The sequence below is a fragment of the Heteronotia binoei genome, chromosome 3, assembly GCF_032191835.1.
Source record: "Heteronotia binoei isolate CCM8104 ecotype False Entrance Well chromosome 3, APGP_CSIRO_Hbin_v1, whole genome shotgun sequence".
NCBI classification, from domain to species: domain Eukaryota; kingdom Metazoa; phylum Chordata; class Lepidosauria; order Squamata; family Gekkonidae; genus Heteronotia; species Heteronotia binoei.
In genome coordinates this window covers 24734233-24752512 of record NC_083225.1, presented here as the reverse complement: position 1 = coordinate 24752512, position 18280 = coordinate 24734233, and the positions used below count along the sequence as shown (strand labels likewise).

The following is an 18280-nucleotide window of genomic DNA, read 5'->3' as shown; positions in this document are numbered from 1 at the left end:
TAGGCAAACTTTTTGGCTTAAGCACCACACAAACTGCAATATTTACCTGCGGAGATGTTGGTGTACAGCAAAGAAAAGAGAGAGAAGAGAGACTGCGTGGTATCTGGTGAGATGTACTGGGAGTAAGCAGAGCCCCACTGTCTTTGCTAGAGTCTTAAGGTGATCTTGGTCACTTGGGCAAAGAACTGGTGCTGCACGTTGAGCAAAAATGGTCTGGTATGTTGTCTTCATGTCACTGGAGAATTTTTATGGGGAGGGAGGGAAAAACTGGACCATATAAGAGTTTTAGGCATAAAGTTTGAGAGGGCAGGTTGAAGGAGAGAGAAAGAGAGCTTTCTTTCTGAGCAGCGTGTTCAGGTTTGAGCTAATGGCCTCCTCTGGCCCATTCTGTATGGGAGGCTAGTAAGTAATGTGGCTCCACCGAAGACTATACCCTCTTAGGGTTCAAGTTCAACATCTGTGTCAACATGAAAATTGTGTGTGTTATCTATGGGGCACGTTGGTGAGCTATTAATGCTTCTAACAGCAGGGTGGTGGTTTTCAAAACTCATTGCTGAAGAAGACCCTGAATGAATGGGTGGTGTTGGTTGCGGTCCACCTTTTTTCACTGTTTGTGCGTCTTCCAGTGTTAAACGTAAGCTACTATTTAAGTAGCACATAACATTTCTAGATTTCAGGTATTCACTATTATAGATTTGTAATATAAATGTATACATTTGTAACATAAATATGTATATAGATAAGAAGGAGCTGTGGCTCAGTGGTAGAGCACTTGATTGGCTCCCAGAGCTGCCAATCAAGCTATGGACAACTGCTATGGGTGTTTTTAGGGCTTTCAGAAGTCCACCCCTAGCGTTGCCTAGGAATTGATTTAATCAGTGCCAGACAAATCATCAAGGGCTGAACCATTTTGGAATGAACCATGAAATGGCCTGATTTATGCACGAATTGCAATTTGTGGATCAGTTCATACCCATGTCTGTTAGTCATTGACATTCAGACTATCCAGTACTGACTTAGTATATGTCAGATAAACAGGCTCAGTTTGCACACAAGGAAATCCAGTGATTATGTTTTATTTTGTGCAAATTAAAGCTAGAATAATATCTAGAAATGAATATTCTAGTTAAACTATGTATTCATTATGTCCTAGAGTACGTTACCATAGTAAATAGTAAGTGGAATATTTACATTGTTTATTATTGATATTTTGTCCTTTTGGGATGGGGTTTCTTAGCGTATGTGTGGGAGAACTGTAATATGTATTTCTAAACATGCAGTGTAGTTTAAAGGAATGACTTCAGTGACCAGCATACTGTGTGATGTAGTGAAGTATAAATGTGAAGGATGATCAACCCTGAAGCAGCTTCTGTATGCTAAGCAAGCATATGCTCCCTAAGGGAATCTTACAGGCTTAAGGCATCGTAAGATTCTTGGGTTTTGCTACAACAGGCTAAAACATGGCTGTTCTTCTGGAATCCTTTCTACATTTTCATCTTCATCCTGTAGGAGTTGGAGGGTGAAGCGTTTCTTAATGTGAGTTAACACTACAGTTGTTCTACACAGATTGCCAGACTGAGGGGCAGAACATCCTTTTCACTGACGGAGAATATATTAATCAGATAGCGGCTTCTCGAGACGTAAGTAAAGTTCTTGTAGCATTTGGCACTGAACCCTGTAAGATATGTTGCCTTCAACATAGATTTTATTTTAAACAGAAGTATTATTAAATGAAACAAATACTATAAAAAAGAAGTGATTTAAATTTAAAAGCCAGTTTAAAGCAAAATCAGAGTTTTGGGGGTCTTTTTACAGTTTGAAAACAGAGAGCTGCGTCTCTTTTGCATAGCTGGATGCCTAGATTTTGCAAATCTTGGCTCTCATACATTTTGATAGCTTCGTTCTGAGTGCCCTGTTCTGTAGGGCGATCTTATGCAGACTTATTCCTGTTTAAGCCCAAGGGATGCCAGCTTCAATGCAGGACTACATAGAGTTGTTCCCCTGGAGAAAATGACTGCCTTGGAGGGTAGACTCTTGTAATGAAGCTTGCTGCTTCAGAACCCCCCCCCCCCAGATAGGGTTCTTCCACCTGACTGTGGGCTGTTTGTTGCACAAGGAAGGAAATTCCTTATTCCAAAAGTACACAGTCCTTTATTTGGTAAATTCCAAGAACCAAGTGAGGGAGGGGAAGACAAGAAGTCAAAATAATGATACTAGCTTAGTTACCACCATAACTGCTCCAAGCCTTCAACAAATTCTTCACTCCGACTTCTGAGGAGAGCCTTTTCTGACAATCAAAACTAAGATAAATTGCAGATATCTCACAGGCACCAGCTGCAACTAAAAGCATCGTCTCCTCTCCTCCAAATTCTACTCCATCTCTGAGTTCCTGGCTCTCCAGCTCACAGTCTGCCTGTTAGGCTACCTTAGGCTTAATTCACTGCAGCTGTTGGCTCTGCCTTGCAAGGGTAGAGATCAACCCACTGCAGGTTTGAAACAGAGGAATCTTAGAAGGCTTGCATCTGTCTGTTAGTCATTGACATTCAGACTATCCAGTACTGACATGCATCTGTTATCACAACATTCTTTGTTCTTTTCTATGGCACTGTATCCCACAGAAATCCTTGTCCTTGCTGCACCCCTAAATCTCAAGGAGTTTCCTAATCTGGAGCTGGAAACCCTATCCCCTGACCCCACCACTGGTGGCCAGTGGGGACCTGTCAACCCTATTAAGCCTACTGATTTCAGTGGGCTGATTCAGTAGCTGCACAGGATTGCTCGACTAGGCTTGGATCCTGTAGAACACTTTCACTGTAAGAAGTGTTTCTTTCAACAGCATAGTTTTCTTGCCTCCTCTCTGCTGTAGCCTAAAATGTCCTCTGGTATATTTTGGGGAGGATACGACCTCCAGGAACAGCATAAGAAGAAAATCACAGGTCAACAGTTGGGAGGGAAGAACTGGGGAAATTACCCTCCTCCCTTCCATCACTGCAAATATTGGGCGGTGCCCAATCCTCAGTCTTTTCTAAAGAACCTTGTTCAGCATCCAGAATTAGAAGTTCAGTAATATGGTTGATGAGCTTAACACTTATTCAGTTATTTGCAGGAAGCATGTTGGCTTGGGAAGGTAGGTGAAAGGCATGTGAGAAGCTCTGAGGTTTTTGACAGCATCTCGGTTCATCTGTGGTGTTAGCAGATTGTGTATGTGTCTGCTGCTCAATGCAGGCAAGAGCGAGTGTTAAAAATGGAGCAGCAGAGGGAAGCTGGTAAAAATGGGACTCCTCATTTTACTAACAAATAAGCTAACATGTTTTGCGACCTTATTAAACTCCTGGGAAATGCTGCAGTTCTTGCTAATTTCCTGAATAACAAGTGCTGAATGTGAGTGCTATTTAGAAGCATCGTGTAACATTCCTGTAAATTTAATGTGCTTTCAGACTGCAGGAACTAAAACTCATGGTTTAATTTCATCATCCTCCCATTACTTCTTTTTCTTCAGATTAAATGTTTTCTTCATCTCTTCACTGTCATGATGATACTTAGCTCTCACTAGATACATAGTAAGAATTGAAGTTTAAACCCTGCACCCGTGTTTACCTTCATTCTTATTATATCTAGTGAGTATTATAATGGCAGAAGGGAGATGAGCATGATTATTAAATGCAATATTCTTAATAAATGCAAGATTTATTAAGTGCAGTATTAAAGTGCCTTAGATGTATAGGTCTAACATTTTAATGCTATGTCGTTTTTGCTTGTTGTTTTATACCCTTATTCAAGTTGATCATCGCCTCACACTGCGCATACATTATTTAATGACACATTCTAAAGAGCTGCAGAAGGTTCACAGTGCAATTTGGAAAGGGTAGGATTAGTCTTTCTTTCCTGGTCTGTAAATTTTAAAATTATTGAAACTGGTATTTTCTCTGTTGCAGGATGGCTTTGTTGTTCGAATATTTGCGACGAGTACAGAACCTGTACTACAGCAAGAACTGCAGCTCAAGCTTGCCAGAAAATGTTTACATGCATGTGGCATCTCGTTATTTGATCTGGAGAAAGACCTGCACATTATCAGTAAGGCATCACTTTTTCTACTGTCAACTTCATGATGTTTTGCATAGAAAACACGTTAGGATGAAGAAATGTCTGAGGTTAAAACTTAAGACCGAGAATGTGGGTTGTAGTCAACATGGGTAGATGTGTTGCACACAGACACATTCATAAAATGTCATTTAGTGCTGTTACAAGACATATTTAGTGCACTTAGAAGGCAATGGTACCACTTTCTGCAAACGGTGGGTTAGTTGCAATTTGTTAATTAATGATTACTTTTTAATCTGCTAGGTATGGATTTTTCTGTAGCCTAATATCCTGAGACTTGTAGCTGGAATATTTACTGAGCATAATATTTCAATGTTTTCAGCCCTGTGAGTCATTGCTAGTGATATTCACTTGAAAACATCCAACACTTCCTTGAAGTTTTTACTTGAATGCTTGAATAGATATGAACTATGTAGATCAGGGACTATGGTGCATTAGAGCATGAGATTCAAACTACCTACGTTTTGAAGAACTTTGAAGGCTAATTGTAGTTTTGTACTCTTAGGTACAGGGTTTGATGAGGAGTCAGCTATTCTGGGTGCAGGAAGAGAATTTGCACTAATGAAAACGGCTAGTGGAAAGGTATTGGAAATGCTTTGTTATTGATGATTAGCACTGGGTACTTCAGGATGGTACTTCTGAGTAACAGGATGTAACTTCATATGTGGGCCAGTTACCTTATGATACTGAGTTATGTATCCTGCATTTTCTTATTTTTCAAAATGCAGCTGTGGAAGTGGCAATCTGCAATGCAAAATCAGTTTAGGATGGGGGGTGGTGGAGGCTTTTAAATAAACACATCACCAGAGGGGGAAGCCCTTAACCTTTCTCAGGTTATAGTCTCTGCAGCTGCATTTTGTTAAAAAAAATGAAGAAAAGCTATGTGTGACTAAGTGTGATGTGGCCCTGTGATTCAACATTGACAGTCTTACTTTCACAGAAAGAAAGCATCTATCTATGTTGCTATACAACAAAAGCTTGATCATGTAGCCAATTAGTGTATTCTAGTAATACCAGTATAAAGTGGGTGGGCTGGGTCCAGTTCCTTCTTCTGCAAGTAAAATGGTTCTTCCATGCACTCAAGGTAATGGTGGGTATTTTTGCTGATTTTCCCTCTTTTCATTGCAGACCAGTGTTATCTCTGGGTGGGTCTTCTGACCCCCAGGGCTTTTTTGTAGCAGGAACTTCTTTGCATATTAGGCTGCACCCCCCTGATACAGCCAATCCTCCTGGAGCTTACAGTAGGAGTTTCTGCTGCAAAAAAAAGCCCTGCTGACCCCCAAGAACTGTTTTGGTGGGTGTGCAGGGATTATAGTTGGGGTGGTGGTGGTGGGTGCAAGAGGCACACTGTTTCTTTTAGTAGCATCCTACTTACTGTCCAACTCTTGCCAAACTGCTCTTTTGTATTGTTTGCACCGATGGATTCACGTGACATCATTCTGAATTCTGTAATGTTTGGGCTGGGTTGCCATCAATATGCAGATGACACCCAGCTCTATCTGCTAATGGACGGCCGGCCCGGCTCCGCCCTAGGGAACCTAGATCGGGCTCTGCAGGCTGTGGCGACGTGGCTCAGATTGAGTGGGCTGAAGTTGAACCCAGCGAAGACCTTTGTGTGGGTCCTTTGTGTGGGTCGTGGCGCCCTAGGAGGGGAAATAGCTCTCCCAACTTTCGACGGCGCACCATTGAAACCAGTGCGCCAGGTAAAGAGTTTGGGCGTTTTACTGGAGCCTTCATTATCAATGGAGGCCCAGATAGCAGCCACTGCCAAGTCAGCATTCTTCCACCTGAAGCGGGCAAGGCAGTTGGCCCCCTTCCTGGAACGTCGCGACCTTGCAACAGTGATCCATGCAACGGTCACCTCAAGATTGGACTACTGTAATGCCCTCTACTTGGGGCTACCTCTGCGCCGGACCCGGAAGCTGCAGCTGGTGCAGAACGCGTCGGCCAGGCTACTATTGGGGCTCTCGAAATGGGAGCACATACGGCCGGGGCTGCGCGGACTGCACTGGCTGCCAATCACCTACCGAGTCCAGTACAAAGTGTTGGTTATTACCTTTAAAGCCCTATATGGCTGAGGACCAGCCTACCTAAGGGACCGTCTCTCCCCATATGAACCCCAGAGGGCACTGAGGTCAGTGGGTAAAAATAAAATGACCATCCCTGGGCCGAGAGAGGTCAAACTCCAAAACACCAGAGCACGGGCCTTTTCAGTCGCGGCTCCTGCACTGTGGAACCAGCTTCCGGAGGAAGTGCGGGCCCTGCGGAACCTCGACCAGTTCCGCAGGGCCTGCAAGACCGCCCTTTTCAGACAAGCCTATACTGATATCGACTGCTGAGTTGCTAGGAATAAAAGAACCGCCATCTATAATATTATCATGGAACTATCTAAACTGGCAGAACCAGCGTCAGAACAGTTTTATTGCTGCCAGATACATTTAATGTAACTTAAATTATGTATTTTAACTCAATTAACTGGTTTTTATATGTTTAAATTTTTAATTGTTAAATTTAAAGTTTTACCTATTTATGTTAATGTATGGAATGCTGTTAGCCACCCTGAGCTGCCTAGGCGGGGAGGGCGGGATACAAATAAAATCTATTATTATTATTATTATGTAACTTTTTTGGATTTTGGTTTTCTAGATCTATTATACTGGGAAATATCAGAGCCTTGGGATCAAACAAGGTGGTCCTTCTGCTGGAAAATGGGTAGAGTTGCCAATTACCAAATCTCCAAAGATTGTTCAGTTTTCCGTTGGGCATGATGGTTCACATGCCTTGCTTGTTGCAGAAGATGGAAGTGTATTTTTCACAGGCTCTGCAAGTAAAGGGGAGGATGGCGAATCAAGTAAGTTTGACAGGGATATGTCTAAATCTGCTTTAACGGCCATTAGAGGTACTTTGAATGAAGATGGAGACACTTTCTACTGCTCTGGTCCTTTATGTTGGGGGTCATCATACTTCTTATTTTGTGTTGTATCTCAATTTAAAATCCTGAAACGTGGATCTACTTCTTCTGTGAATAACTTTCTCAGTAGACATATAGGTTTGTTTTTTTATAATTATCTCAAGTACTAAATAACGCATTGATGACCTCTGAAGATGACCACTCTGGGTCAACTTTGGGTGCCCCCATTACCAGAGGCTAGATGGGTGGCAGTCTTAGAAGGGACCTCAGTCATGGCACCAAAATTCTGGAATTCCCTCCAAGGGATGTTTGTCTGTCTTCTTCGATCATTGTCTTCCACCAGCCAGTAAAGACTTTTTGGTTTTGGCTTTTCCTCACCAAGTCTGATTAACATCCCTCCATGTTTGTGTGTATATGTTCTATTTAATTGTTTTAAACATTATTTAGTATTTTGATTGTCGCTTTGGGACCTGGTTGGGTGGAAAGACAGCATACATATATTTTAAATAATTAGTATTGTTTGCTTTATTATCTTGGGAGACTGAGAACGTTCAAAAAGCTATGTGGTTTATAGTTATAGGTGACAGTATTTGTTTCCTTTAATTTAGCCCTCAAATACCTGAACATGTTTGCATAATTCTGAAAAAGGGAAAGGCTGTGTGGGTAGGGGCAGATGACTCATACTTCCATATTGGCATGTTCCTTTATTGATTTTGTACAAAAAGTACAAATGAGAGAAATATAGGAGATGAAAAAGTATTATTCATAATTCCCTTTTCCTAGCTGTTCTCAAATATCAGTGACAGTTTGATAATTCTGAACATTTGCCTAACAAAGTGTAAATTTCACCTTCTCAGGTTTTTTGTTAAAACTAACCCTCTGTAATGTTTCTTTCTTTCCCTCTTTGTAGCCAAAAGCAGACGGCAATCTAAGCCATACAAGCCCAAAAAAATAATCAAAATGGAAGGAAAGATTGTGGTGTATACTGCGTGCAATAATGGGAGTAGTTCTGTCATTTCAAAAGATGGAGAACTCTACATGTTTGGAAAGGATGCTATTTATTCTGACAGCACAAGTAGGTCAAGACTTTAGGCATGTTAAAGCAAGTAGAACTAGTAATTTGGTAAGAGGAGCAAGGGTGATGTAGTGGTTCAGTGGTGTAGTGGCTGGACTAAGGAGACTTGATTTTGTAATTCTCGCCCAGTCATGAAGTTCATTGTGTGACTCTGAGTCAGTCTTCCAGCTGAATGGAAGTTCTGGGATTGTTGTGAGGTTAAAATAGAACTACATATAGCAGGGGAGAACTACATATAGCAGGGGCCCCCAACCCCTGGGCCACGGACCGGTGCCAGTCTGTGGCCTGTTAGCAACTGAGCTGTGTATTGTCTTCCACGAAACCAGTCCCTGGTGCCAAAAAGGTTGGGGACCGCTGACATATAGTGCCCTGATTCCTCCAAGGAAGGGTTGGTTAAGTGCAGCTGCCTTGCTATATTTTATGGATAACTGACCAATTGAAATCTCTCTCCAAGAGGACTGGAGGCTTCACCAACTGTGGTACAGCAGAAATCCCTGATTGGTTATTTTTCTGTAGACTTTGCTGCTGAGGTCTGCCTTCTGCTTAGTGACGGAAACATCCGATTTACATTTCGTTTTGGAAATTTAAAAAATGAAAATGTCCTCAATATACGATGTATGGTTTACTTTATAGCTTTAAGTATTAGAAACTATTCTGGAAGCTTGCACGCTCAGAATATGGGATGCAAATGTTTACAGTGAATGTATTTTATCACAATATGCCGGATTTCTGGACGTGGGAAATTAAATGCTTACCATTCAATTGTGTGTTATTTTATAGGTTTAGTGACTGATTTGAAAGGCCATTTTGCAACTCAGGTAGCCATGGGCAAAGCTCATACTTGTGTACTAATGAAGAATGGAGAAGTGTGGACATTTGGAGTGAATAACAAAGGGCAATGCGGACGAGACACTGGTTCCATGAGCCAGGGAGGGAAAGGTCAGTTCCTTCTTCCTCCGAGGCAGAGTCCTTATTTTGTATTTCTGTAATTGCTCCATAGTGGAGCTCCATTATCAAAGACAGTTTTGTCCATACTTTTCACCATTTCTTGTATTTCACTTTTTTTTTTTTGCTTTTTATAGGCTTTTACCATTCAGTGTCTCATCTTAATTTTATTCATACATATATATAGCTGAACTGTTAACGTTCTGTATGTCTGAACCAGCAGTCTTCCTTTTATTTTGCCTGCATTGTGTAGCTCTTGCCTTTCTTTAAAAATTGTAAGCCTAATTGGGGCACCTTTGGGTTACTGAACTGTACCCACTGTAAAGAAAAGATAAGCACTTATCTTGTTGAAGATCTTCCCTTGGTTTTTCATGATCTACCCATTATGAGTTCTTATTTGCCATCCTAGCAGGCCCTGTTCCTAATCTCATGTTTGAAAATATGTAAACCAATTAAATTAGATATATTTACTGGCTGTTTTCTGCTGGTAGAAATCTTGCTAGTATTACACTATCTGTCATGAGAAATAAGAACTAACACAGAAAGATAAAATACATCTGTATGCACTTTACAATATGACCATGCTAGAATGAGACTTTTTTAAAAAAAACAAAAGCTGGGAATAACAGGTCTCATAAAACCAGCATAGGGCAGGGATAAGGAATTGTTTCTTTGCATTAGAAGGAAACATATATGTGCCATATAAATCACTGACCAGTGTTTGCATCGTTATGTATCTCTCTTTGCCTTGACATCAAGATCAGTAAATAAAGCTCCTACAAGAGCTATGAAATTAAGGGCAAACCCTGTGTCGCCCTCTTCAATTCCATCTCTCCTTCCAATGGCACAAGCCTATTAGTGGTGGTGAGGAGGCATTTGAGAAACGGTGCTATCACAGAACCAAGGGACACCACGACTTCATCATCGCTTCTGCAGCTGGCTGGAGTCTGGCAGGAGACTAGATAAGCCTGTTTACTTCTAGAGTCCAGCGCAGGAAGGGGATGCAGCAGCTCCCCAGTGCTCAGCAGGTCCACAAACATGTCAGGGACATTGGTGTTCAGCTGGCCACAGCTCCTGGCTACCAGGTCTGCACCGGCCAGTTGGCCAAGGGATGGCAGCAAGCTTCTTCTACCAATGGTGCAGCTTGCCCAGCTAGGCCACAGGGCCTGCCATTTTCAGAGCAAGGGTGAGGGCGGCTGTCATCCTCTCTCCCAGTCCCGCCACTGTCATTGCTCACTGAGCCAAGAGCTATCACCGCCCTCTTGTATTCCTTCCCTCACTCACCACTCTTGATCTTGTTGCCCTACTTGGCAGTGGCTGTGTTCAAGGTGCTCCAACCATCCAGCAGGAAAGGGCGGGAAGCCTGAGTGCACATTCAGCTGGACTGAGTGCACATCCATGGCCGGCAGCTTCCCTCTCCTACGCGCTCACTCTTCTCACTCAGCTCTTGCATTCTCTTTCCTTGCTCTAGGTCTCTGGGCATCCTCTGTGGTGGTGGAGAAGAGCTTGCAAGCCTGCCTGTTTTTCCCTCCATCCCCACTTCACACACAACTGACTGAGGTCCTGATACTGCACACACGTGAGATCAGGGCTTTTTTTTGTAGCAGGAACTCCTTTGCATATTAGGCCACATGCCCCTGATGCAGCCAATCCTCCAAGAGCTTACAGGGCTCTTCTTACAGGGCCTACTGGAAGCTCTTGGAAGACTGGCTACATCAGGGGGGTGTAGCCTAATATGCAAAGGAGTTCCTGCTACATAAAAAACCCTGCTTGAGAATAAGCCTACATTAAGTTCCTCCTCGACCTCCAGAAGCTGCACAATATATGTGAAGGAGACATATGCGGCTAATAAGCCGCTGTTTGGCTATCCCTTTGCTATATGAATCCCGTAATGCTGCACTGGTTTACAGAATCTGCTATGGATTATTTTTGGCTCTCCTCTAGGCTTTGGCGTAGAGAACATGGCAACAGCGATGGATGAAGATTTAGAAGAGGAGCTAGATGAAAAAGATGAGAAGTCCATGATGTGTCCGCCGGGCATGCATAAGTGGAAGCTGGAGCAGTGTATGGTATGCACTGTTTGCGGGGACTGCACAGGCTATGGAGCCAGTTGCGTTAGCAGTGGGCGTCCTGACAGAGTCCCTGGAGGGTAAGCAAAAGTGTTTCATACTTAGCCTTGGAAACAATGAATAAAAGTTCTTATGGGATATCGCTGACTTGTATTGCCACGATTACTGCTTTGGGGCTGCCCCTGAATATTGTCATTCAGTGGCAGGAAGCAGGGCTTTTTGTGTAGCAGGAACTCCTTGGCAAATTAGACCACTCCCCTGATGTAGCCAATCCTCCAAGAGCTTACAGGGCTCTTAGTACAGTAATGTAAGCTCCAGGAGGATTGGCTCCATCAAGAGGGTGTGGCCTAATGTGCAAAGGAGTTTTTACTTAATAAAAAAAAGCCCTGGCAGGAGGTATATCCCATAATTGCTTAAAGTAATGGTTGGAAGGCTCCTGATGTAACAACCTTGCTATAGTTAATTAGGTTTGGTCAGTACCTGGTTCAGGGAAACATTTTCAGCACCCTGTTGTATACCACCTTCAGGGCCCTGATAGAAGATAAGTGGGATATAAATACATAAGCAAGCAGTATCTTCCACATGAGCAGCAGTTTCTGAATTCCCTGCAGCTTTATTTTTCTTTTATTCAAATATTTATATACCACTTTTATTCCAAAAAGCCTCTTACAAGAAAAAATGCAGCATCCAGCAACCAAACAACGAAAACCAAACAAATACATCTCAGACTGGTCCTGGATTTGTTTTGCTTGCTTGCTTGCTTGCTTGAAATCACAGGCTGCAAGCGATGGAGTTAAGAGCCAAAGGGCCAAGCGCTGTATGGGCTCCACGGGTTGAGAGTCTTACAGTTAGCTGACATATAACATTTACATACTTAGCTGGCAGGGTGAAAAGAGGCAAGTCTTGAGCTGTTGTACGCTGTGGGTTTCTGAAATAAACTTTAAAAAACATACTTCAATTCTTTGGTAGTACTGTAGAGAATCTATTATGGATGTCTGTACTTGTAAGCAGCCTTTTTATATATTTCTGCTTCACGACATTAAGCTTTTGTTAGAGGAAGTAATTACTTGCCTTCTCAGAAGCAATGGGTTTGTAAACAACTTGACAATGGGAATGAAATGTTGAGAGTATGCAGCTTAGTGGGTGGATGTCAGATCCTTAGTCTTCCTGTTTTTTAAAAAGTTCATACTGGAAGACAGACTCCAGTATCAAAGGGGGGAAAGGCAATCTTTAATACATACTTCATTGTAAGCTCCTGTCTGCTTTTGTCCTTAATGGTACTGCATGTAATAATCCAGGTTACAAGGAAATCTGGGTTTGAGTTATGTCTTGCTGTGCTGCTTTTGAAATTCTGGAGCCGGGTAGAAGGGGCTGTGTTTTAACTGTCAAGTTTGTTTGGGGCCGGGATGCAAGAAGCTAACCATGAGCGGTGTGACCAGCTTGTCTCCTACGGCTTGTAAAAGTGTTCCAGTAGCGTAGCTTTTTTAGTCTTTTGTAGCAAAACCCAACAGGAGTCCAGTGGCACCTTAAAGATGTTTATTCCAGCTTGAGCTTTCATGAGACAGAGCTTACTTCCACAGATAGAGCAGGAGAAAGAAACCTCTTTACCTCAATCTACCCGAAAGGCTTCTGTAAAAAGTCTTAAGTACTCCTTGAAAAATTTGACGCGTGGTTGCAATGAAATAAGACACTTACGATTCTGACCTTAGAACGGTTCTGCGAATGAGTGTTGTGACTATCTATAGCAGGGATGGCCATACTGCGACTCTGGAGCCACATGTAGCTCTTTCACGCATATTGTGTGGCTCTTGAAGCCCCCACCGCCCTGTCAGCTGGCTTGGAGAAGCATTTGTCTCTTTAAATCACTTGTCCAAGCCAAGTCAACTGGCAGCTTGGAGAATGCATTTAAAGTTAAAGTTGCTTTCTTTCTACCTCCCTCCCCCATCTATTTGCTTTCCTCCCTCCCTCTTTTCCTTCCTGTCTTGCGGCTCTCAGACATCTGACATTCATGTCTTGTGGCTCTCAGACATCTGGCGTTTATTCTGTGTGGCTCTTATGTTAAGCAAGTTTGGCCACCCCTGCTCTATAGTTTGATAATACTCTTCCCCCCTTCCCAGAATCTGTGGGTGTGGCTCTGGAGAGTCTGGCTGTGCAGTGTGCGGGTGCTGCAAAGCCTGTGCTAGAGAACTTGATGGCCAGGAAGCCAGGCAAAGAGGAATCCTGGATGCTGTGAAGGAGATGATCCCACTGGACCTTCTGCTGGGTAAGTGATCTGAAACTGTAACGTGGGAAACCTTTGGGGAAAGCTATTCAGAAAACCCTCTCGTTTCCCTTCCTCTCTTTTTTGGGTTAATGGTTACCAGCCTCCTAGAACTAGCTCCGTGTGCTGATGTCAAAAGCGCTTCTCTTCGTGAACCATAGTTCTTTCTTGGTAGTAGCTCAGAAGGCTGGCAGTGCGGGTTTAATTAACAGGGGATTAAATGGACTCTGAACCCGCCTTGCAATTGCCTAAGCTTAAAATGTTGCATGCTTTTAGATGATGTGTTTCAAAGTCCCATTTTTATCTCCTTAATTTAAATATATTGGCTAGTCTTGTGATTCAGTGGTGTTGCTACTGGAGATGATGATGGTGTTTTCACTAATGAAATAGTCACATTTTTCATTATTTTTGGCAAGCCATCCTAATTTCATATGCAAGAGAGAGCAAGCATGCAGACTTTGTGCATAAAAGGAAAACACTACTTCACTCTTGTGTAAGCTTTCGTGTGCTAAAAACACACTTTCCTTTCTAGACAGACCAGTCACAATGCCTTCTGCCCTGCAGTTCCATTTGAATGTGCTTTAGAAATTGTATATGGATGCACTATTGTGCATACATGTGTCAGCCATAACTGTATGTGTACGCTGAATGCTGTTGTCTCTTAACTGATACAGCTGTCCCTGTACCTCGAGTTAATATTGAGGAACACCTCCAGTTTTGTCAAGAAGAGAAGCGACAGCGAGTGAATAGGAGACACAGGTTGGAAGAAGGGAGAGGTATGCAGAAATTGTTCTTTCCTTCCCGCTTCTCATAAAATCAGGCTTGATGAATAAACAATAGTCTGAGAAAATTAGAGTGATTAACAGGTTAGCACATTGTGAGCGTGAATTTTTATGTGAACAACCTTGCTTTAGATATTCTGCTGCTTTCTTGGTGTTTGGGACCAATCAAAAATGATCCACTCCCAACAGTTGATGAATTTTCAAAATCGGATAGCTCTGAATAGTATATATAAAACTGCAAATAGAAACAATTAGTTTATGTAGTGAGCTAACCATCTCAAAAGCCTGTTGAGTCCCAGATAGATCATCAGACCTTCTAACTGGAGCTTACCTTTGAAGTATTGCATCCATTAAGCCTGTGAGCGAATATCCAAGGGGGATGGAATGGTCTTCTACTGGCTTGAGTTTTTCCATTTTTAATGTCTGATTTGCAACCGTTTATTCTCTTGCCTAGAGCCTGTCCAGTTTGGCTAATGTAATCAGGGCACTGCTGGCATGACTTGTTCAACAATTTATATCACTTATGTTTTAACCCATAAGGCTTGAGTGAGTTCTGAATCTTAACGAGCAGAGTTGTGTTGGTACCAGTGCATTTTATTTGCAAAATATGCACTGTTCAAAGTGCAGGAAAGTGAATGGGTTTGTCAGATGAAAGGAGAAGTTGAAGCAAAGCACCCCTCTTTGCATTATGGCAGAGAAGCCTGCCAAAAGTCTTTATATGTCCTCAGAGGATTTCCCTTCTCAGCAAAGATGCGAGTGTCACTTGTTGTGGTCAAATATACCATCTCTTAAATGTGTTGGGAATGCCTATACCAGACTATAAAATAGATGCCTCCTATTCTAGTTAAACAAATGCAGGTGCTTCTAGTTTCTCTTAAAATGCTAAGAAGGGATGAATGGGAGAGATCAGAACATGTTTCTGTATATTTTAAAGAAGAAAGACACTTGTATGCAAATCACAGGTATGTTTTGTCTTCTGATAACATCTGTACAAGTGCATATGAATTTATCCTCTGACCTCATAATGCATATTGTAGGATGCTGGGATCCAAGGGACAACACTTTTCACCTGCAGAGGTCAGAAAGCAGTAGATTACGGAACTGGGCATGCTGGCACTTAGTATTGGCTTTCATGTACTAGATGGGTGCTCAGTATTCCCGTCTTTATTTTAATGCATATTTATAAAAATAAACATCAAATTACAATGAGTTAACAATCCACTGGCTTTAATTTGCAAGTAAGTTCTAGTTACAGAGATGATTTTCATTTGTTTTGGTCTGCTTCATTTGACTTCAAAAGTATGTTTGACCGAAGCAGCGGAAATGGGCAGTTTAGAGCTGACAGTTTACCTTACTCCAAGTAGCCTAAGTGCAGCTTTTGAAAAGATAGTTTTTGCCTTTACAGTACTCCCCTTTCCTTCTGAAAATATTGGGGAGGTGGCAAAAACCTCACATGAGAATATTTTGTTTCTTTTTAAGATGGACAGTCTCTGAACAACTGAGGTGGCAGTTATGATTGCCCGTTGCAAGGCTGATCAAAAGTTAGTGCTGATTCTTTGCAATTGTAGAATGAGTTGTTTCCCTGGTTTCAGAATTGGAATTCTACAACCATCCAATCATTCCTTGGTGTGCAACAACTATGAGAAGCTTGGATGCTACAATATATAGGGGAGCAAAAATCTTCCAGATTTGGCTTGTGACCAGAAGTTTGTCCCTTTCCCCACAGCCAGGCCTTGAATTCAGCAGGAGCTCACAGGAGTGCAGCTCCTGAACCTTTCTGAGAGTTCCACCTCCTCCTTCCCACGTTGTCCATTGAATAGTAGGTGCAGCTGCATAACTGAACTCCACCACCTATTTTTCTACAAAACAACCCCTGCCCACAGCTGATTATTCATCTACCTCCTGGTGTTCTTAGTGGATCACAAACTACTCTGTGAATGGCTTAGCTGTATTTCCTCTGCCGAGACAGCAGCATTTTAAGATGCTTAGCAAAGTAATGTAAAATGGATTTTTAAAATGAGAAAATGTGTCACCTCTGGTGAAGACATGCGAGGACATCTGGTCATGTCACTGTTTTCACCTGAGGATTTCCCCCTTGTATCAGATTGTCGTAGGTGCCCATTCAGAAGAATGTGTACTCAGAAGCAGTTTTAAGTCAGACCCCTGTGTTGCCCAGTTTCCAGGTGAAGTCAAAAGGAAGCATACAAATTACAACTGTATACTAAGCCAAATCTCAAGAGCACAGGCAATGAAAAAGCTGCTAGGCAAGACCTTATATGATATTTCTTTTCAGCAGACCCTATATCTACAGAGTGCCTTGATATAAAATCTGTGAATGAAAGATTATGTCAAACATTTATTGATTTATTTATCCGTTTATTTATTTGCATTACTTTAGTTTTCTATCCCACCCTCTCCGCGAGCGGACTCAAGGCGATGAACAGTCAATCCAAACACAATGTTAAAATTACAATTTAAAACAATAAAAATTAACAATTTAAATACATTTCTTGGTGCTACTCAAAGTTCAGTATAGGCAGGATCATAATTTTCTTTACGTAGTATACCTAGAGAGGTTGTGTGAATCACAGTGATGGACAAAGGACCAGCACAGGATCAGCAATGGTAAACTTTTGCTGCTTAAATGCCAAAGGGAGGGATCAGATAAGAACTGGTTGAAGATGAACAGGCATATGAAAGGAAGAATAAATGGGAAGATGCTAGGTTGTCACGTTTGGTGAGATGACAAACCTGGAGTTATTGCAATGTGCAGAAGGCAGGTGACATGTTCAGGAGATGCTGGCAGAATGTATGAGATACTTCAATTAGTATATCAAAGGGAAAATTGCAGAGTGAAAAAATAGCACTTGGGAGACTCAGAGGAGGCAGTGCAAAAACAAAACTACCACAGAACCCTATCTATGTCTTTCCAAATACCAGGCTTCCCCTGCTGAGGGGTTTTCCTCCAACGGAAGCAGCTTTCCTCTGATGAAGAAAGACTCCTCGCTTAGCAGAAATGTGTCTTTAGGTGGAATTTGAGGGTTTTTTAAGTGTCTGTTGAAATTGTAAAATATGTAAACAGTTACTTGATTTCCAAATGCTCTTCTTTGCCTCCTATCAAGAGAAGGGATTAGTCATGTCTGTGATATTGCAGGGAAGTGGGTTAATTCTAAGAAGCATTTTATCTCTCAGAAAGAGAGTTTATTCTCAGCTGTAGATAAAACAAAAGTTATCTTACACAGATGTTCTTCACGATATTCCTTATCTCCTAGTTCTGTTTTGTTCAGCTTTGCTGCATGATGCTTGTGTCAGGTACCCTACTTAGTTTGTCCAGATTTTTTTTCTTTTTTTACTTTTTGGCCCCAAGTGGCTCTTTAATTTTACTGATAAATTTAATTCTTTTTAAAAAAATCATTTGGAGGCATTGTATTTCAAATGTTCATATGTGGATTTTGGATCATGTGAGTGATAACCCCCCAATGAGGTGAGAGAGCATATTATTGGATCGGCATTAATATTCTATGGGATTTCCAACAGGCAGAAGCCAACTGAGTCCACTGCAATCCCAGCCCCACACCACATGTAGGCATCTGCCTTTCAATTATCCTGAAAAGATTCTCCTTTCCATCCCCGGTTAAGTAGATGAGAACAGCCTCAGTTTGGTTGTTCTGTGCTATACTATGGAACAGCTTCCTGTGAGGTGAGAGGAAACCCACCCCTTATATCCAGGGGTGGAATTCTAGCAGGAGCTCCTTTGCATATTAGGCCACACACCCCTGATGTAGCCAGTCCTCAAAGAGATTACAAAAAAGAGCCTTGTAAGCTCTTGGAGGATTGGCTACATCAGGGGTGTATGGCCTAATATGCAAAGGAGCTCCTGCTAGAATTCCACCCCTGCTTGTATCTAGATATGAGTCTAGTAGTACCTTAAGACCAACACGATTTTCAGGGGTACAAGTTTTCAGGAGTCAAAGCTTCCTTTGTTGTACATCTCACAAAGGGAGTGTCTACACTTGAAAGTATATATCCAAAAACCTTATTGATCTCTAAGGTGCTACTGAATTCAAATCTAGCTGTTCTGCTGCAGACTTGGAAAACAGCAAGAGTCCAGTAGGACCTTAAAGGCTAACAAAATTC

General features: G+C 42.0%; 1 protein-coding gene across 1 annotated transcript in view; it reads left to right on the top strand.

Annotated features, from left to right (window-relative positions):
- MYCBP2 (MYC binding protein 2) overlaps window positions 1–18280 on the top strand; it is a 218300-nt gene that overhangs the window by 35670 nt on the left and 164350 nt on the right. The window contains exons 9-17 of the mRNA XM_060233596.1: window positions 1567–1640; window positions 3936–4074; window positions 4607–4683; window positions 6748–6952; window positions 7923–8087; window positions 8868–9026; window positions 10977–11181; window positions 13219–13364; window positions 14036–14137. Coding sequence (XP_060089579.1) covers window positions 1567–1640; window positions 3936–4074; window positions 4607–4683; window positions 6748–6952; window positions 7923–8087; window positions 8868–9026; window positions 10977–11181; window positions 13219–13364; window positions 14036–14137 — 1272 coding nt within the window. The remainder of the gene's footprint in view (window positions 1–1566; window positions 1641–3935; window positions 4075–4606; window positions 4684–6747; window positions 6953–7922; window positions 8088–8867; window positions 9027–10976; window positions 11182–13218; window positions 13365–14035; window positions 14138–18280) is intronic.